The sequence below is a fragment of the Gymnoscopelus braueri genome, assembly GCF_963280865.1.
Source record: "Gymnoscopelus braueri genome assembly, chromosome: 14".
Classification (NCBI taxonomy): Eukaryota; Metazoa; Chordata; class Actinopteri; order Myctophiformes; family Myctophidae; genus Gymnoscopelus; species Gymnoscopelus braueri.
Window position 1 is genome coordinate 38,564,538 of NC_137619.1, and position 20,191 is coordinate 38,584,728.

The 20,191-nt window shown below is 39.5% G+C and overlaps 1 protein-coding gene across 3 annotated transcripts in view; it reads left to right on the top strand.

Annotated features, from left to right (window-relative positions):
* The window catches only part of LOC308099788 (phosphofurin acidic cluster sorting protein 2-like), a 105,609-nt gene that overhangs the window by 38,005 nt on the left and 47,413 nt on the right, over positions 1–20,191 (top strand). For all 3 annotated transcript variants that reach the window (XM_080448576.1, XM_080448577.1, XM_080448578.1), the window contains exons 3-4: positions 10,844–10,933; positions 13,437–13,562. In XM_080448576.1, coding sequence (XP_080304702.1) covers positions 10,844–10,933; positions 13,437–13,562 — 216 coding nt within the window. The remainder of the gene's footprint in view (positions 1–10,843; positions 10,934–13,436; positions 13,563–20,191) is intronic.

The window sequence follows — 20,191 nt, forward strand, 5'->3', positions numbered from 1 at the left end:
AGGAACGCATCTTGTGTCATTTTTAGATTTCTTTGGGCTATTCAAAAATAGCAGATACACAAGCTCATAGCGCGGCACCGAGTGCCGCGCTATGAGCTTGTAGATCTGCTATTTTTGAAAAATCGTGAAAATGAGTGCAAATCTTTGAATACATGTATTTTTTAACGTTTCTAAAATATTTTGTTCCATGGACCTCCAGAAGCAAATATTGGAGTTACAAATGTTCTCTTTAAACATATATATATATATTCAAAGATTTGCAATTATTTAAAAAAAATAGCAGATCCACGAGCTCATAGCGCCGCACTCGATGCCGCGCTATGAGCTTGTATATCTGCTATTTTCGAATAGCCAAAGAAATAAAAAAAATGACCCCGATGCGTTCCCGGGTCTTAATGGGTTAACAATAGCGAGAACAAAAGCCTGTTTTGATTGCGACATGTTTCATATCAGTGTGTCACCACGGTCTTGCCGTTTCACAATATTTTGTCAAGTGTGCAAACCCTCCTGCAGAATAATAAATCACTGTGCCTCTAGGTTGCCTAGACTAATCCCCTCACCGATTGACACAAACCCACTTTAGCCTTACAGGAAGCCCTCCAGTCACATCTAGTCAGGCCACTTAAAAAAGGCAGACAGGGCATTGAAGTAGTAAGCAAGGAGCATAAGTACCAGTAAGCAGGATTTGGCATCTTGTATTGATTGCTGAAGCATTCTTAACGGCTAAAGCCCCCAGTGGCCATGTTGTTGCCCCCGTCCTCTTTTCCTTTGTCCCATCTAAGAATAGGTAAAGACTTGCTGTTTGTACCCTGTCTGCCTCACGGGGGAACATCTAGGCTTTTACCCCCATTGATCTCAAACTGGCACACGGTGACTGTTAGATTCTTAACCGCCATCTTCTAACGGTTAGAATGTGTTGGGTTTGCAGTCAGACTCACGTTTCATCACCGTAGACCATACACTCAGCAGTGGTCCTATAGCAGTGGTTGTGAATAATGATGGTCCACTGCCTTCTAAAACAGTTTGGTTAACCCATTAAGACCGGGAACGCATCCGTGTAAAAAATAGCAGACCTACAAGCTCATAGCTTGGCATCTAGTGCCGCACTATGAGTTTGTAGATCTGCTATTTTTGAATAGCCAAAGACATCTAAAATGACAGATGCGTTCCCGGTCTTAATGGATTAAGTTAGTGGGGGAGCACTGAGGGCAGTGTGTGCCCCCCCCACATGCACGCACGCACGCGCACACACACACACACACACACACACACATACACACGCAATTACACGCAGTATACTGTAGTGTACATATACACCGTCCCCCCCCACAGTGTCCCATGTGGAAACAATTAACCCAAAAAAATTGTCAATTGAACTTTCTTCCCCGCCGTTGAATGTGAGGTGGAGGACAGTTGCCGGACATTTTTGCTGTTGCATTTTTGCTCTTGCATCCTTTCTCCCACCCATTTTGCCAGCCTAGGCTGGCTCAGGGTGGAAGACGGGGTTAAACAACTAAAAATGGGACTGGTCTTCAAAATTGTAAATGCCGATATGCCCCCTATTTCCGCATATCTGAGTAAATACCTCCAAAAGGTTAGCGACACCCACAGTCACAATACTAGAGGGAGCGTTAACAACAATTTGGTACCACCCACCCATAAAACAAACATGGGCAAATTCTCCTTCTACAGCACTGCCACCCAGGATTGGAATAGTCTAACCCCATCCCTCAAAAAATGCAGTTTGCTGGGCTCATTTAAAAGAGCCTTAAAAACTCACCTTTCAGGAGGCCAAAAGAGGAGGTAGTACCATTTTCCCGTTAGACAGCCGACCCCCCCCCCCCCCCCCCGTTCTTGTACATATCCCCCCCCCCCTTTTTTTTATTTTTTGTTGTTGTACATAGTGTTATCTTTTGCAGTTTTTTTGTATTGATATTCGAACTGTGGTGTCACTTTCCAATGAGGCCCTACCAAGGCCCTCATTGGAAACAAGACCGCAAGGACTTTCATGAACGGACCTGTTAGACAAAGTATATTAAATGTAACTGTGCTGTTTTACATTTTTTGCCTAATAAAATATTCAATCAATCAAAAAAAGCATCATACTCGTAAGAACACCCTGCAAAACAGTGTTAATTTTGACAGCAAATTTCCATTTCGTTTTAGTCCTATTTTAGTCTTCTGAAATTGTTTAGTCTCATTCTAGTCTTAGTCGACTAAATATCAAAATCTTAGTCTTTTAGTCTTTGTCTTAGTCAACAAAATTAACACTGCTGCAAAATGGCCTCTGTGTGAATATTATGGTCACTTGATCGGAGTTTGATATTGTTCTGCTGTCTCATGATGACTCATCAGATTTTACCCTATCAGTCAGCCCGTTTTGGGAGTTTTCTATTTCACAAAGCCTAGCGTTCCTCTTGACCTGGACTGTGTAAACAAAGGGTTGCGTGATTCATTTACACCATGTCGGTGGTTCTGCCCCTTTTTTTTGCCGCCGTCGCTGTGTGTGTGCCATAGGGCTGTCTGTCAACTTTCCTCAGAAATTATATTCGAATATTGGTCTTAAAAATTGGCAGATATTCAAATATATTCGAATATTATTATTATCATATATATTTATATATATATTCATATATATATTTTTTTTCAATTTTTTTTTTTTGACAAACCGTAAGAAAAAACAATGTATCAAGTTCTCGGATCCAATAAAACATATCTTTTATTTGTTTTTATAACTTCATACATTGTTTTTTGTATTGTCCCTGTCAAATAAAAAAAGAACGTTTTTAATAAATAAAAAAAAATTGAATATACATTTTCATATTCGAATATATGAATATTTTCCCAATATTCGAATAATATTCGAATATCAAATATTCGTTTGACAGCCCTACTGTGCCACAGTCCTGTTCCACCTGTGCCCTCCTGTCTAGAAGACCGAAGAGGGTTTGGCAATCCAACAGGGGGAATACGCAGAGCAGTGCCTAGGAATCATTAAGACAGTAATACACTGGAGAGTGTTACTGACTAGCATGGCCATAAAGATGGCCGCCAAATGGCGCCATGGGGTCGGACGTATTTACGGTCCTTGTGTTGTGTGCCCTGAATCCGCTTTCTCCTTCTCATCATAAGCTTTAATAAAATAAAAATAAACATGTTATGCAGTCATTTACCAATTCAATTCCCTAGTCCCTCGCTTTGCTCTCGTCCTGAAGGAGAATGCGAGCGACCCGAGTGTGGCTTTGCTTTGCTTTGCGTCGTCGTCCACTCGGCCCCGCGTCGTCTCCGGAGCGTGAAATCTCTCCATTCGTTGGCTGAACCGCCCGCAGGACACAAAACGCAGCACAACCACAGCGAAAGCTCCGCTAGGCTCTGCTCATGAAACTGCATGCAGCAGTTAAATTAAATCCAAATCCAATTTCCAGCAGGTTCGGCATGCGGAGGACAGAGTAGAGACCTCATCAAGGAGATGAAGGGGGGGGGGACCGCAGCGGCGGAGGAGGAGGAGGAGGAGAAAATTAGGCTTTGTGATTTTGGAGGGCTAACAAGAAAGCCTTGCCACTGCATGTCAACAGTGCTCTGCCATGGCAAACGCTGTCTGTCTCTCTCTCTCTGTCCCTGAGGCTCGTTTGGGGTTTAAGTTGGCTTCGTTGCTCTCTCAGTCCCTGGGTATCTAAACTGTCAACCTTTTTAGACCCAGGGCTCTTCAACAGTGGGTCCTCAGAGTTACTACAGTGGGGGCTGTCAAATGTTTGTATGATAGGAACTTTTTATTGGCCCGAAAAAAGCCGATCTACAAGCTCACAACGCCTTGCGCTGCGAGGCGTTGTGAGCTTGTAGATCGTCTATTTTCAGCCAAGAGTGTAGAGGGGGAAAAACGAGCAGATCAAGCACACGTTTTCTAAGTGTCGAAGGTTTAAGTGGTCAACTGTCTGAATATACACATTAATATGAATCCAACACGGTCACTGATGACAGTGGTGTCAAACAAGTCTATGAAGCTGTCTATGAAAACGTTTAATCTGCAACATGTTATACAATATGTAGTGGGGGGGGGGGGTCCCTGATTCAGCTCTCTCTCAGCTAAGGGGGTCCTTTGCCTGAAAAATGTTGAAGACCCCTGTTTTAGAATGACTCCCAAGCAATGATAAAAGTCGCCTGAAGTCCAGGGATTTTGAGGATTATGACGATGATGATGAAGATGCTGATGAGAGCAGCTCCAGTCTCCTGAAAGCTGCTTTGTTCCCACTGGGGAACGAGCAGAACAACTCATCCATCGTGTTCGTCACATTTACAGATTAGGCTGGAACACACCGTCCCAGCCAGACCCCAACTAAACAGGCCCTCCTCGGACCAAGCCTATCTGCTATCTCTTGCACACATGCTGGATTTGCTGCAGAGTGCTCTGCTAACTACATGAGCTGCAACACGAGTATGCACTCAGCCCTTTTTCTATCTGTGTCGGATGCCTCGGGTCGCGACGAGACATCCGTCCTGTCCTGCCACTGGAGTGTAAAGAATCCCCCCATCGCTCCTCCAGCTACTGTCCAAAGCACTTTCGTTTTAACAGCTCCGATATGATACTGTTGTGTGTGTGTGTGTGTTGTGCATGTCGGTCTACAGAAGAACTCCCAACATCTAAATCTCTTTAACCCATTAAGACCGGGGAAGAATCTGTGTAATTTTTTGATTTCTTTGGCTATTCAAAAAATGGCAGATCTACAAGCTCGTAGCTGCGCTACGAGCTTGTAGATCTGCTATTTAAAAAAAAATTAAAATCTTTGAATATATATATACATTTTGAAAGCAAACATTTGTAACTCAAATCTTTGCTTCTGGGGATTCTACAAATGTCTTCTAAATCCTAACAGTTTTTTGAAAAAACCTATGTTTCTATATCAGTGGTTCTCAAACTTTTTCATGTCTAGGACCCCCCAAAATGATATGTATTTGGCCACGGACCCCCATCTCAAAATATTTAGTTCCAGGGACACCCCCAGAAGCAAAGCTTTGAGTTAAAAATATTCGCTTAAAAAAAATATATATTCAAAGATTTGCACACATTTTCACGATTTTTCGTACCGAGTGCCGCGCTACGAGCTTGTAGATCTGCTATTTTTGAATAGCCCAAATAAATCTTAAAATGACACAAATGATGCTCTCCCGGTCTTAAAGGGTTAATACAGTCATACATGGGTAGTTCCTGACCCCTGAATCATCTCATGTCTGAGCTGTGAGGATTGGACTCCATGTAGAGGGAATTGTACATCCTTAAAAATAGATATTACTTGAGAGTGAGTGGTGGTAGTGGTGGGGAACTGGTGGCGTTGCCAAGGCCTTTCCCACAAGCGTTCGGAGCTGGGTAGAGAAGGAGGAGGCGTTGTTGCAGACTCCCAATCGAGCCCCCGAGAGACAGTCAAAGAATCTTGCAGCGGTGCAGAAAGAGAGAGAGAGCGAGAGAGAGAGGGAGAGAGAGAGGACAACGAGTACAAGCTCTCCCCTCGCCAAGGCTCCGTGTTGTTAATCCGTTGGGACCGGGAGAACTCATCTGTGTGTGTCATTTTTAAGATTTTCTTTGGGCTATTCAAAAATAGCAGATATACAAGTTCATAGCGCGGCACCGAGTGCCGCGCTATGAGCTTGTAGATCTGCTATTTTTTGAAAAGTCGTGAACACTTGTGCAAATCTTTGTATATGTATTTTTTTTTTTTAAGCGAACATTTTTAACTCTGTTACAACTTCTGGGAGTCCCTGGAACAAAATATTTTGAGATGGGGATCCACGGCTAAATACATATCATTTTGGGTGGTCCTTGACATGAAAACGTTTGAGAACCGCTGATATTATAGCAACATTGGTTTTTTTTCTCCAAAAAACTGTTAGGATTTAGAAGACATTTGTAGAATCCCCAGAAGCAAAGATTTGAGTAAAAAAAAATCTCTTTAAAAAAACATATAATCAAAGATTTGCACTAATTTTCACGATTACAAATAAATACATAGCAGATCTACAAGCTCAAAAATAGCCAAATAAATCTTAAAACGACACAGATGCGTTCCCGCCCGGTCTCACTGGATTAATGCATGTCAGGCAGTTTGAGAGCACTTGGCTTTTGTTCCTTGATTCATTGTTACTAGCTACTAAAGCTTGAGAAAAGGAGCACATACAAGGCCCGGCATTGTGGGCCCTTTACAGTTAGTGACAAGGTCGGCCTCAGCCACCATGATTTATCCCCCCCTGTTCTCTCTCTGTGCAGCACAAAACATCTACTGTGGATACTGTCAAGGCTGTGCTCCGTCACCGCAGCATATTGAGCCATAATGATGTATAGAGAAAAAAAAGATTGTGTAACGGTTGAATATATTTGTAAGGCTTGGCAGAGATACAGATTCTGTACACACGCACAATCCTGAGTGTGAACATGGACCCGTAAGGGGTCTGTGCTGCCTTCTCTATTGTCTGTCACTAAATGTTTCTATGAATTGAATACACAGGACCAGTGGTGTATTTTACTCGAGTAAAAGTATCAATGCTGCAATATAGAAATACTCCGTTACAAGTAAAAGTCCGGAATTCAAAATTTACTTGAGTAAAAGTACAAAAGTATTGGTATCCAACTGTACTTAAAGCACCAAAAGTAAAAGTACTAAAATGTTTGAAAATAGCAGATCTACAAGCTCACAACTGCGACGCGTTGTGAGCTTGTAGATCGGCTATTTTCAAATAGCCTATGTATAAAATAGGGGTGAAGTGGTTAATGTATGTTATAATATGATAATTGATAATTGCAAAATAACTAGTAGCTAAAGTTTTCAAATAATTGTAGTGGAGTAAAAGTACAATATTTGCCTCTGAGATGTAGTGGAGTAGAAGTAAAAGTACTGAAATTGGAAATAGTCCAGTAAAGTAAAAAATACCTCAAAATTGTACTTAAGAACAATACTTGAGTACATGTACTTTACACCACTGCACAGGACCCCCAATGGAAACGAGCCATAGTGCTTTCTTGGGTTCAATCCTTTTAGCGTTGTATTTGTATTAAACTGTACTTTCTGTGCTTTTTTTTTGTTGCAAACTCTTAATAACGTATTCAATCAATCAATCAATCAATCAATCAATATTACACAGTCATGACTTTGTCGTAAAGAAGTCATTTGGTGACCGTTTGGGTTTTTGATGCTTTCACACGTGTGCAAGTTACATTGTGGGGAATGCAGTGTGGTGGCACAAAAACACCATTGTGTATTGTTCTGTACTCTGATGGTTAATATTGGACTTCATCGTTTGGGAATTGTGATTCTTACTGTTAGCCACATTAACCCTGGCATCCCTATTTTGAAAATAATGTTTATTTAATTTTTATACATCTCTTTAAAAAAAAGAAGCAGATTTACGATCTAGCGGCTATTTTCCTTATTCATCGTTTGACAAAGTACAGAGCTTAAGTGGTTAAGTGGAATAATCTGCAACTTGTTGATGGCTGCTAATCCAAGCTGAACATAGGGTTGTCACCATTACAGATTTAAGTTGACGATTAATTGTCACTCAAATAATTGCGATTAAGGATTTAATTGTGTTTTTGGCATTGAACTTTGGGACATATGAATACAAATTAAATGTCTGTTTCTTTTAGGCTTCGTAATAAAAAAGTGCAGATATGACAAATAACTTACATGACTTAAAGGTAGGGTAAGTGATATTTTTGGGTTAAAACAAAAAGTATTTTGTTAAAAGGTTAAAATACTATATTCTGATAGTAATCATTGCTATAGAGTGTTTGTTCAGTAACAGGAGTCTCCATGTCTCTCCAGCTCTTTAATAAACAGAAAATACATTTTTCGGTAGGTGTCAAAATCTCAGCCAATCAGGAGAAAGTACCCATTTTTAAGCTTAATTTGTATAGTGTTCCAGTTCCAATTTTGTCTGCTCATTTCTTAGTGTCATCACTTCCAATTTCACTTGTTTAATCTGTATCCTGATTGAGTTCTCTGTCCTGGTTGGATAAAATTGGAAATTAAACTGAAACTGAAACGAAAATGCATTTTCTGTTTAATAAAGAGGTGGAGAGACAAGGAGACTCCTAATACTGAACAAACACTCTATAGCAATGAGTACTATCAGAATATAGAGCTATTTAACACTTATTTTAACCAAAGCAAATCACTTACCCTACCTTTAAATTTATGAAGAAATTATTGACATTTAATCATTTTATACATGTAAAACAGCAGAAATGGCTGATGTACAAGCTTACAACGCGTCACAAGTTGGCATTATCTCAAACCATTGCGACAGGCCTAGCTGAACAGTGACATTGGTAAGATACGTTATCAAAACAAACGTAGCCTATTTTATCTGCCAGCATCTCAAGAGGGAAACGGCTCCACAGCTACACGGCGGTCGCTCTCATGCTTTTGTTTTGCTCCGGCTCTGCCTGTTCCTCGTGGCTGATTGATCTGAGGGTGTTAGTTAATTGAAGCATGGTTGTTTATATGCCTGCTCTGTGGGCTGTGACTCTCCTCCTCCTCCTCTACCCCTCAGCGCCTCATTAGCAGAGACGAATGGGTTCTTGGCCGCTTTTCAGTTTTTTATCGAGGCTTATCTTTGCCCATATCTAAGGGTTTTACCGTCATCCTTCTCTTCTCATCATCAACATGTTTTTGTAGATGTGAATACAGGGGGGGGGGGGGGAGAAAGACCAGAAGTATTTAACAAAACAAGCTTTGGGTCTCACTAGACTTAATGGTAAATCTCTGAAAATGTTATGTGGTTTGTTAGTTTTAGTTTAGTTTTTTTTTCCACTTTTAATGGGTAAAGTTTCACAAAGCTTACGTTTCTGTTTTAAGGACTAAATGGCATTTTAACCACTTAATCCCTATAATTTACAAGCTCACTACCGAGTCATGACGTGACACATTGTCAGCATGTATAGATCTGCTATTTTATTTTTTAAAGTGGTTAAAGGGATAGTTCACCCAAAAAATTACATTTTTTTCGATTGAATTCATGGATATTTTTTGTTTTTTGTCGCATTCCTAAGCCAATAATTTGATGACCGGCAGCGGTTCCGGTAGGAGACACAAAGAGTCTCCTTTGTGTCTCCTACCGGAACCGCTGCCTACTGGTCCGCCGGTCATCAAATTATTGTCTCAGGAATGAGACAAAAACAAAAAAAAAATCCATGAATTCAAGTCTCCATGGGGTGACTAATCGATAGTAAAAAAAAAAGTCATTTTAGGGGTGAACTATCCCTTTAATGTAACCTGCTTCATTATTACTTGAAAATACAGCATGACACTAGCAGTGTCAGTGCTCAGTTGAACTGAGGCTATAGCCCTCCCTCGGCTTCCTGTAATGATTCCCCAGTCCGCGCCAAATGTTCCAACTGTTTCCGTATCCATTACACCAAATTCAAACAGCTCTTTACTCTGCCAGTCAACTTAGCCAGCCAAGCATTAGGATCTGATGTCCTGCCGGCCAAGACCAGACTATTAATGGTTCTCTCTCCGGGGTATTAAAGTCAGATACAGGATATCCCTGCTAGCCCCATGGTGCTCCCCAAATCTTATTTTACCTAACTGCGAGGCTATTTAGTTACCCTGAACTAAGTTTGAACACTAAAGACGTTTGTGGACCGGGCCCGATGTGCTGCCATGCGTCAAAGACTTATGTTGCCTCCTTCTAACCCATTAAGACTTAGATTTATTTGGCTGTTCAGAAATAGCAGATATACAAGCGGATATAGATTTGCGCGGCACCGAGTGCCGCGCAAATCTTTGAATATATATATATTTTTAAAGCAAACATTTGTAACTCAAATATTTGCTTCTGGGGGATTCTACAATTGTCTTCTAAATCCTAACAGTTTAAAAAATAAAAAAGGTATGTTGCTAGATATATCAGTGGTGCTCAAACTTTTTCATGTCGTGGACCCCCAAAATTAAATGTATTTGGCCGCGGACCCCCCTCTGAAAATATTTTGTTCCAGGGACCCCCAGAAGCAGAGATTTGAGTAAAAATTTTACAGTATATATATATTCAAAGATTTGCACAAATTCTCACGAATAAAAAAAAAAAAGGCAGATCTACAAGCTCATTACTATTTTTGAATAGCCCAAAGAAATCTAAAAATGACACGTTCCCTGGTCTTAATGGGTTAAAGGTTTCCAAAATGCTGAACTATGCAGAGAACTACAATCATTTCCCTACGGGCTCAAATACATTTCTCTGGCCAATAAAAACATCTGACTATCTCATGAATAAAATAATCCTTTATTTCAAAATGCCTGCAGCAACATTGAGACAAACAAAATAACATGGTCTGGGATTCAAAAGCCCAGTTGGAAGAGGTTGCTGTTAGGACGCCTGCTTGGTTGATTATTCACTAATAGCAGTGATTCTTCAATCTTTTTCGTGCCATGGACACCCCCAAATTGATATGTATTTGGCCGCGCACCCCCCACCTGAAAATATGTTGTGCCAGGGACCCCCCAGAAGCAAATATTTGAGTTCAAAATGTTCTCCTTAAAAAAAATAAAAAGATTTAAAGATTTGCACACTTGTTTTGAGATTTTTCAAAAATAGCAGATATACGAGCTCATAGCGCGGCACTCGGTGCCGTGCTATGAGCTTGTATATCTGCTATTTTTGAATAGCCAAAGCATAAAATATGGATAAAGTGGTTGAAATGATTGTGACGCTTTATTAACACATTTTGCTGTGGACCCCCCTGGTACCCCCCAAGGACCCCTGGGGGTCCCCACTTTGAGAACCAATTAATGCAAATAAGTAGTACTTTATTATGATCTCAAAATGAACCTTTAATTCTCTGTCTCCTTTCCAGGGTTCCAAAAGGCTGCTGAGATCAAACGAGTACGTTCTCCCACCTAGCGGCCTAATGGAGACGGATCTGGAGCTCACCTTCTCCTTACAGGTAACAAAACAAAAACATTGTCATGTTATTAAAAACCTTGGTATTGCATGTTTAGCATAATTAACTTAATTCGTAACATTACTGCCAGAAGTTTTCCAAAGCATCCCGTAGGTTTTTTGATTTTGGAATAATTACACAATGTCTTCTTTTTTTTACACAAACATTGCAAGGCAAGCAGTAACCTCACCGGAGCCTGGTTTATATTTTCTGTTCGATGCATATTTTTATTGGAATTTGCCAACAACTAACCAACAACTATAAAATATATATAGATAGATAATTTGGTAAATGTTCCAGACAAGTAAAATGTATAACACAAACAAAAAACAGTTACACAAACATACAGAGAAAAACAACAACAGACACTCTTGCCCTCATACTCTCCCAGCACAAATCGTGCCCTCTTCCCTTATTCCCTCGGTCTCCTTAAACAACAGTATTATGTTACATTGATCATAAAATATGAGAAATACAACTCTCTGCAGATCATTTTAAACATAAATTGTATGGTTATATTCTCATACATTCTTAGACAGTTTATTATTTGTAGATGGTAAATGTGCACATTTAAATCATAAATCTATAGGGTGAAGGAGCGTGCTGTGGATCAGGCAACGGTAGGAGCATAATGCGGTAACTTGTGGTTCATTGTGTACATAGTATTTCAGCCACAGTCAGCGTTTCGTGCAATCAGATTATTAATTTCCCTCGGAGGAATTGTTTATTTGCTCATTTTGCTGTGGAAGGACCATTGTAGTCGATTTATATTCATACCCGCACTGATTGCTTGTTTTTCTGAGCACTGACTATAGGCTTACTCGACAATCTGACGGATATGTACTATGTAAATGAGTAACTGAGTTTCCCTTATAAAGATTGATGGTGTTAAGTATTATTGTACATACAGTAATCTACTGTATGAATAAGAGCCGTGTTGAACTGAGGTTGACTGTTGTGTGCTATGGAAACCTGTGTTCTTTGAACTGAACTGTGAATTGAAATGCTTATAGCGTTTTTTCAGTATAATTCTTCAAGCATTACTGGCCTAAGTCTTAAATGTGCTTATTTATTTTTTATTTATGGCACATGATATTGTTGGCACTGGGTTTCTATGATGCATCTTTTGTTTTTAAAGATATTTTTGGGGGCTTTTTCTGCCTTTATCCCTTTGTAGACCTGGAACGCATCCGTGTCATCTTTATTTGAGCTAAAAAGCATCATTTTACACTTTGGCTATTCAAAAATAGCAGATCTACAAGCTCATAGCTACGAGCTTGTAGATCTGCTATTTTTGAAAAATCGTGAAAATGTGTGCAAATCTTTGAATATATATACTTTTATAGCAAACATTTTTAACTCAAATCTTTGCTTCTGGGGGTCCCTGGAACAATATTTTTTGAGATGGGGGTCCTTGACATGAAAAAGATTGAGCACCACTGATATAGAAACTTTTCAGAATACTGTTAGGATTTAGGGAGACACGTAGAATTGGCTTGTAGATAGGCTATTTTTGGATTTATTTAAAAAAAAGAAATCAGACATTAGTCATTGGGCTAAACTTGCAATACAAGCACAGTATGGTCCCGACCCTTTTAGTTGCTTGACAGGCCTGAACATGTCAAAATGTTGACAGCTGTGACAGCGTTCACTCAAATAACCCTGCTGCGGTGCTAAACCTGAGTGCTGTGCGTGCTGTATACTGTACGTGATGGTTCTCATGCAAAGGCCGATGAGTACATGAATTATGAATTACATTGATGATGGCCACAGGCTGAGACGCTTGTACCCTCGTCAACGCTCTCATTAAAACTATTTAACCCATTGAAACCGGGAATGCATCTGTGTAACCACTTTAACCATTATTTTATACTTTGGCTGTTCAAAAATAGCAGATCTACAAGCTCATAGCGTGGCACTTGGTGCCGCGCTATGAGCTTGTAGATATTCTATTTTTTAAGAATCTTGAAAATTTGTGCAAATCTTTGAATATATATATATATTTATTTATTTTTCAAAGCGAACATTTGTAACTCAAATCTTTGCTTCTGGGGGTCCCTGGAACAACGTATTTTGAGATGGGGGTCCACGGTTTGGGGGCCCTTGACATGAAAATGTTTGAGCACCACTAATATTATAGCAATTTTTTTTTCAAAAAACTGTTAGGATTAGAAGACATTTATAGAAACCACAGAAGCAAAGAGAAAAAAATGTTCGCTGTAAAAATATGTATATTCAAAGATTAGCAAAAATCTTCATGAATTGTCAAAAAAAAATAGCGGATCTACAAGCTCACCACCCGGTGCCGCACTATGAGCTTGTATATCTGCTATTTTTCATTAGCCAAAGTATAAGATAATGGTTAAAGTCGGTTAAAATCTAAAATGACAGCTTTCCCGGCCTTAATGGGTCAAAAGTGTTTGTCCTATCTTGTTCATCGTTTCGATTGTTTGGTAAATGACTTGTAATGCAGTTTTGTTTATCTTGTGTTGTTGTCTGTTGGTAGTATCCCCATTTTCTGAAGAGGGACGCCAACCGCCTCCAGATCATGCTGCAGCGGAGGAAGCGCTACAAGAATCGCACCATCCTGGGCTACAAGACTCTGGCTGTGGGAGTGATCAATATGGCAGAGGTAACTGCACAGCCATTGTGTGTGTGTGTGTGTGTGGGGGGGGGGTGGCATTCATTTCATTTGCTGTATGCGTCTTTCTTTTTTATGTCAGACCAGTTTTCAGGACGCATCTGCTTGAAAAACCGTGCATCTCCATTTTTCAACTTTGTTTTTCGTAAATTAATGCCCTACTCCGTCATACTAGCAAAAATAGGCGACCTACAAGCTCATTGGGACGCTTTCTTTGAGCTATTTTTAAGAAAATAAATAATAATATTAAAAATGTAAGTCAAATGGTTATGTCTCTCTGTGCGTTTTTATGAATATCGAACCCATGAAAATTGTGACTAAATAATAGGGGCGGAAATTGCTAGGTAGCTGACGATTCCGATTCAGACGGCTACGATTTCATTATATTCAGATTATTGCAATTCGTGATGCATTGGGATGAATTTACTTCCATTATCTTTTATTGATTACAAAAACAAATGGAAGAGATGTGTCACTGTCAACTGGAAGGTTATATTTGCCAACATCAACAATTGCAGAAAACCAACAAGAAAATAAACAAGTCCTTTTAACTCATTCAGTGAGATAAAAAAATAATTGCAAACTGTGCCAGCCAAAAATACGTAGTAAAAAAAAGTGCTCAGGAGCCGAGATACAGCCCTTTTCAGTAATAAGTTAAACAAGAAGTGAATGGAGCAGCAAATCTTCAAATGATGATATCTTGGGTTCTGAACGTTTTTTTTTTACATTTCTTTTCAAAAACGCATGCTGACTTTTTTTTTTACAAAAAAATAATTCTTTTTTAAATTAAAAATAATAAAATAATCGATTTTTGACATTTGTGAATGGATTCATAAACGTCCATGTCAGCATCGCGATTAATCTATTAATCGATTTTATTTTCCACCCCTACTAAATAATTCCTACATTGGATCCACTGGAGCACAGGTCCTTTTTTTTCCATTTCCTATAAAGGTCATACGTTACTAGGTTTCCTCCCGACTGCAAACGATCTCATTTGCCCCGAGCTTGTGATTACGCTCTGGCCTTCTCTGATGGTGACTGACAGTCATTAGTGTCTATGGATCCATCTTGTTTGTGCCAGAGAGAGAGAGCCTCCTGTGTCGCACATCCTTCTTAAATGATTCAGGCTTATCACACATGCTGTTATGTGAGATTGCAGGGCCATCTGGAGCTAGTTATAATACAGTATATTCCTCTAAAAACAAGTGGACACAGACAGTGTGTTCAACCATGCCGAGCATTGAACATGATATTACCATTTGTGAAATGCTTGTGTAATGCCTGTGTACAATATGTGTGTCAAAGAGCTCATAGATTCTGAACCTTAAAGGGCAAGACCACTTTGGTAGAGGTTTGGGTTGTGTAGTTACCTTGCCATGATGATGCCATTGATTAGAAATTGATAATTCAAAATATGCTCCTCATTGACTTACATTGTACAGTGAAACAGCTCTCAAAGTCACTATTTTAGCATGTAAAGGAACACAAACAAAGCTGATTTAGACAATATAGAACATCACAAAACCCAGTACTGTTTTTTTGTATTTATAAAAATGTCAACTTCCTGCTGATTTTACTATTTGAAGATCCGGATCCGCGAATCCAGTCAGGGTTTGCTTAATAGAAATAGCAAAATCAACAGGAAGTTAACAACGTAATTAAAAAAATAAACAGTACTGGGTTTGGTGGTGTTCTATATTGTCTGAATCAACTTTGTTTGTGTTTGTTTACGTGCTAAAAGAGTGACTTTGAGAGCTGTTTCACCGTACAATGTAAGGAGCATAATTTTAAAGACGGGGTGCCGTGATTTTCAGTGATTTCCTCCCCCCTAAAACATAATCATCAGGTATTATGGTTATACTAGGAGGAAGATTGTTTTCAAAAAAGTGTAAAGAAAGTGTTAAAATTATGTTTTTATGTGGACACGCCTCCAGTTCATTAAGTATACCTGGTTCTCACCTTAGCACCTCCTCCACCACCTTAGCACCACCCACCTGTCCTAGTCCCTCCTCCTCATGCCCACACCTGTTGTGTTATGATAATGAGGGGGAGGGTATAATTTTACCGTGTCATTAAAGTGCTGTTTTTCTATTGGCACGTTTGACCCTCAAGGTTTCAACCTCCAGGTAGAAACTTAAAATAGTCAGAGAAGACATAAAACACCATAAAAACACCACCAGTGCAAAACCATGGCACCACCTCTTTAATAATCAATGGAGCAATTATTTTTTATTTCTTGTCCACCTTTGGAGCATCATGACAAGGTAACTACACAACCCAAACATCTACCAAAGTGGTCTTACCCTTTTAACACATTCCCTGCCAGAGGTTTTTTTTTATTTTACTTCCCCCAGTGCCAGTGTTTAAATGTTTTTTACACAGGAGCCGAGATACAGGATTTTAAAGTAATAAGTTAACCAAGGAGTGAATGGAGCTAGAAATCTTTGGATCGTGATATCTCTGGTTCTGTGTGGATAAATTGAAAAAAAAACGGTTATACTCGTGGATGGCAGTAAACGGGTGTATTTTTCATCAACGGTTATACTCGTGATTGGCAGGTAAAGTGTTAATGGTGCTGTTTGTTCCTGTAAGGGTACAAGCACAAATAACACTGACCCGATGTTAATAATAGTGAATTAGTTAACAATTCAATTCAAACTTTATTCCAGACACTCAGGAGGTCCATATTGCATACAGATAAGACATACAAATATTTAAGAAAGTAAATTAAAAAAATATATAGATAAAAACACATCATACAAACAAGAAAATACTATTGCATACAAATCACACATAAAGACTGTTTCTCTAGTGATTCCGTAGCCTGGATGAGTACCGGAGACCGCTTTTCCCAGGATTGACTATATCCTCAATAATACTATTCCTGGACTCATCCAGGCGTGACATGAAACCATACATGGAGTGCCTTAAGAGAGCCTCACAAGTGTGTATACCACATGTCACAAATAAGTGACTGGCACTATGCCATCTGGGGACCTTAAGTAGAATCCTCAAGGCATCATTGTATGCTACCTTGAGCCTCCGCATACTACCCTTCTTGTATGAGCACCACAAGAAGGCTGTATACATGGGAGTGCAAAATGCTTTAAATAGAGCACATTTGACAGGATCAGAACACATGCTGAACCTTCGAAGCAGCATATTGGCCTGGGCATAAAGTATGCGGCACTGCCTAGAGATATCTCTATCATCTTGGAGGTTGTCAGTAAAGATGTGGCCCAGATACTTAACGATACGATACGATAATACTTTATTGTCAGTTCACACTGAAATTTGTCTTGCGACCCAGCAGCCATGTATGCAACAATAAACAGTACACACATTTGACATGACACAAGAAAACAAAACAAAAGACATACATAAAGACATACAAAGACAAGAGCAATGTCCACCTCTCAGCCTACCCCAAGCCTACAACTCCTGATTAAGCCTCAATGTCGTCTGATGGACAAAGGACCTCTTCAGTTTGACCTTATTGTATGTAGGAACACTGTATCTCCTTCCTGAAGGCAGCAACCTATATTCTCCATACAAAGCATGGCTTGTGTTTGAAGTGATATTCCTTGCCAACCTTATCATACTGTCATTATACGTAGATGTATAGAGCCTCTGAAGTGGTTGTCCAACAATCTTTGAACAAATGTTCAGTTGCTGCAGCAGTTGTGACTTTAAGGCTACAGACAGACATCCATACCAGGTGGTACTACAGTACTGAAGAACACTCATAATAACAGATGTGTTATACTTAACAGATACTTAACGATGTGTGTGTGTGTATAACTGAAGCTAGTTTCCATCAGCAGTCCCATGGCGGGCATTGATTGACATCTGAAAACAAAGAGTAACAACACATCATCATGATTTAGACTTGTCTTTCGTCCACACGGCTGTTTTCCATGCACACTGCAGCAGTGAACAAGCCACAGCCACTATGTTTAAACCCAGATTGTCCATTATTGTAACCCGTAGGGAAATTATATTGTCATCAGCCACAGGATAAAGTCTCTTGTGCCCTCGTTTTGAATCTGACAGGACATTTAGTGGGAGGAAGTTGGTTTACTGGGCTCAGTATGGAGTCCTGCGAGTTGCCCCCTTGCCAGCGTTTGAGCTAAATTAGCCCCAGTCCCTCAGCAGCATCCTATCCAGTAGAGCAGTGGTTTTCAACCCTTTTCACCTCAAGGACCATCATTTATTCAGCATTTGAGCCACGGACCACCCTTTGATGAGCTCTTTAGACTCTCAGAAAAACCTTAGAATATTCTATTATCGTCGGATAAGATTTTGTCCACAATTACGTGCTGTCTTGCATAGGAGAGACAACAGGCAAACGTTGATCAAAATAGCATTTAAGCCATTAAGACCTGGAACGCATCTGTGTCACTTTTTGACTTGAGCTAAAAACATTATTTTACACTTTGGCTATTCAAAATGGCAGATATACAAGCTCGAGCTTGTAGATCTGCTATTTTTGAAAAATCATGAAAATGTGTGCACATTTTTGAATATATATTCTTTCAAACATTTTTAACTCAAATCTTTGCTCCTGGGGGTCCCTGGAACAAAATATTTGAGATGGGGGTCCGCGGCCAAATACATATCATCTTGGGGGTCCTTGACATGAAAAAGTTTGAGCACCACTGATATAGAAACATATGTTTTTCAGAAAACTGTTTTAGATTTAGATTTTGTAGAAATCGGCTTCAGGTCTTAACACATTGGGTGCCAGAGGTTTATTAAAATATTATACTTTGAGTGCCAGGACTTTTTAAACATTTTGAACCTTTTTCAAGTAGTCACAAAATATTTTCAGTGATCACTGTCCTCACGGTGATCCCCTCATTACACACATACAGGTCTCGTACAATCGGGGGAAAAAATTTTAAAACATTCGGAAATCCATTCCATAGTTGCAGCCAGTTGAAAATAGTTAAATTAACATTGTAAAAAAAAAAAGTGCACAGGAGCCGAGATACAGGTTTTTGAAGTCATAAGTTAACCAGGAGGTGGATTGGAGTCTAAATCTTGTAGGAGTGATATTTCCTGTTGCTGTGAAGGAAAAAAAAAAAAACAAAAAAAAAAAAAAACGTATATATACGGTTTTGGCACTCAACGTTAGTATGCGCAAAACCGTATATATACGGTTTTGGCACCCAATGTGTTAATGGGTTAATTCAATAATGCAGATGTTTAACAATAATATAACTCTTGAGAGTGTGGTTTCATTTTACACTCAAGAGTTAACTATAAGGGTCCACTTGGTTACCAGCTCTCCATTATTTAGCTGGCGACCACCTGGAACCCCCTCAAGGACCACTGGTGGTCCCCGGACCACTGGTTGAGAACCACTGTAGTAGAGCCTGACAGATATATCGGTTTGGCCCAAATATCTGCAATTATTTGTCATTTTTTTATGTCATCGGTATCGGCAATTATGCATATCGCGATATCACGCCGCGTTGTGAGCTAGATCTGCTTTTGAATGGGGCTTAAGTGGGTTAAATTGTTCATCGCAGAATTAAAGTTAAAGGTTATTTATTTCATGCATTGAAGTTAAAGGTCCTTTTCATCTATTCTAGTAAAACATTTTAATCTATCACATTTTTGTGTTTCATTGTATTAGTTTTTTTTTGTTCGGTAAATTTTATCAAATAGAAACTTTTATCAAATAAAAGTTTTTTTTTTTTTCATTTAGAAACGGTGAGCTAGGACTCAGAAAGAGGGATCAGCACTAGGCCTGTCACAATTATTACATAATCGTCTAATCGCATTTTTTTTTGATGTTCGCAATTACTTTTGCATAATCGTCTCAAGCGCTTACATGTTGAAAAAATTTCGCACATTTTCAAATATAAAAAAAAAGCAGAAACGGCAGATCTACAAGCTTACAACGCGTCATTTCGTGATCCTCCTGATCAGCACCAAACCCAAAACTACGTCATCGGTCGGGCTCTATACGATCAAGTGCACTAGTAAAACTAACCCCTGGCCAAAGTGCTAAAATCAAAGCGCTCTCTCTGATCTGAATAATTCAGTCAAAACCCATGTTTGAATCGATGCTAGAAGCAATCTGGATTTTCTCACAGTTAAAGCCAAGTGCTCAAAGCAGCGTGGCAGGAGTTGAAAGATTTATTTATTCATCGACTCCTACAGCTGTAAACTTATCATCAAACTCGGGTCCATAAATCTGTGCAAGGCGTGAAGTGAAGCAAGTATAGTAATGAAGTCATCTGAGTCTCTGTCAGATCTGTGTCTTTTCAGTGAAGAGAGCGAATCAATTCCTACAAAGCCACTGCCTTGTCTGTTGAAAACAATTTCCATTTGCGTGACACAAGTTGCAGTTCCCAACATAACACTCCTGACAAATTGATGGACACACAGCTGAAATAGCTCTGGGTAAACTGAGAGGTGGTATATTTATCAAGTCATGTTGTTGACAGTTGTTTATCCCATTGAGACCTGGAGAAGCATCTGTGTCACTTTTTGATTTGAGCAAAAAAAAAAAGCATTATTTTACACTTTGGCTGTTCAAAAATAGCAGATCTACAAGCTCATAGCGCGGCACCGAGTGCCGCGCTACGAGCTTGTAGATCTGCTAT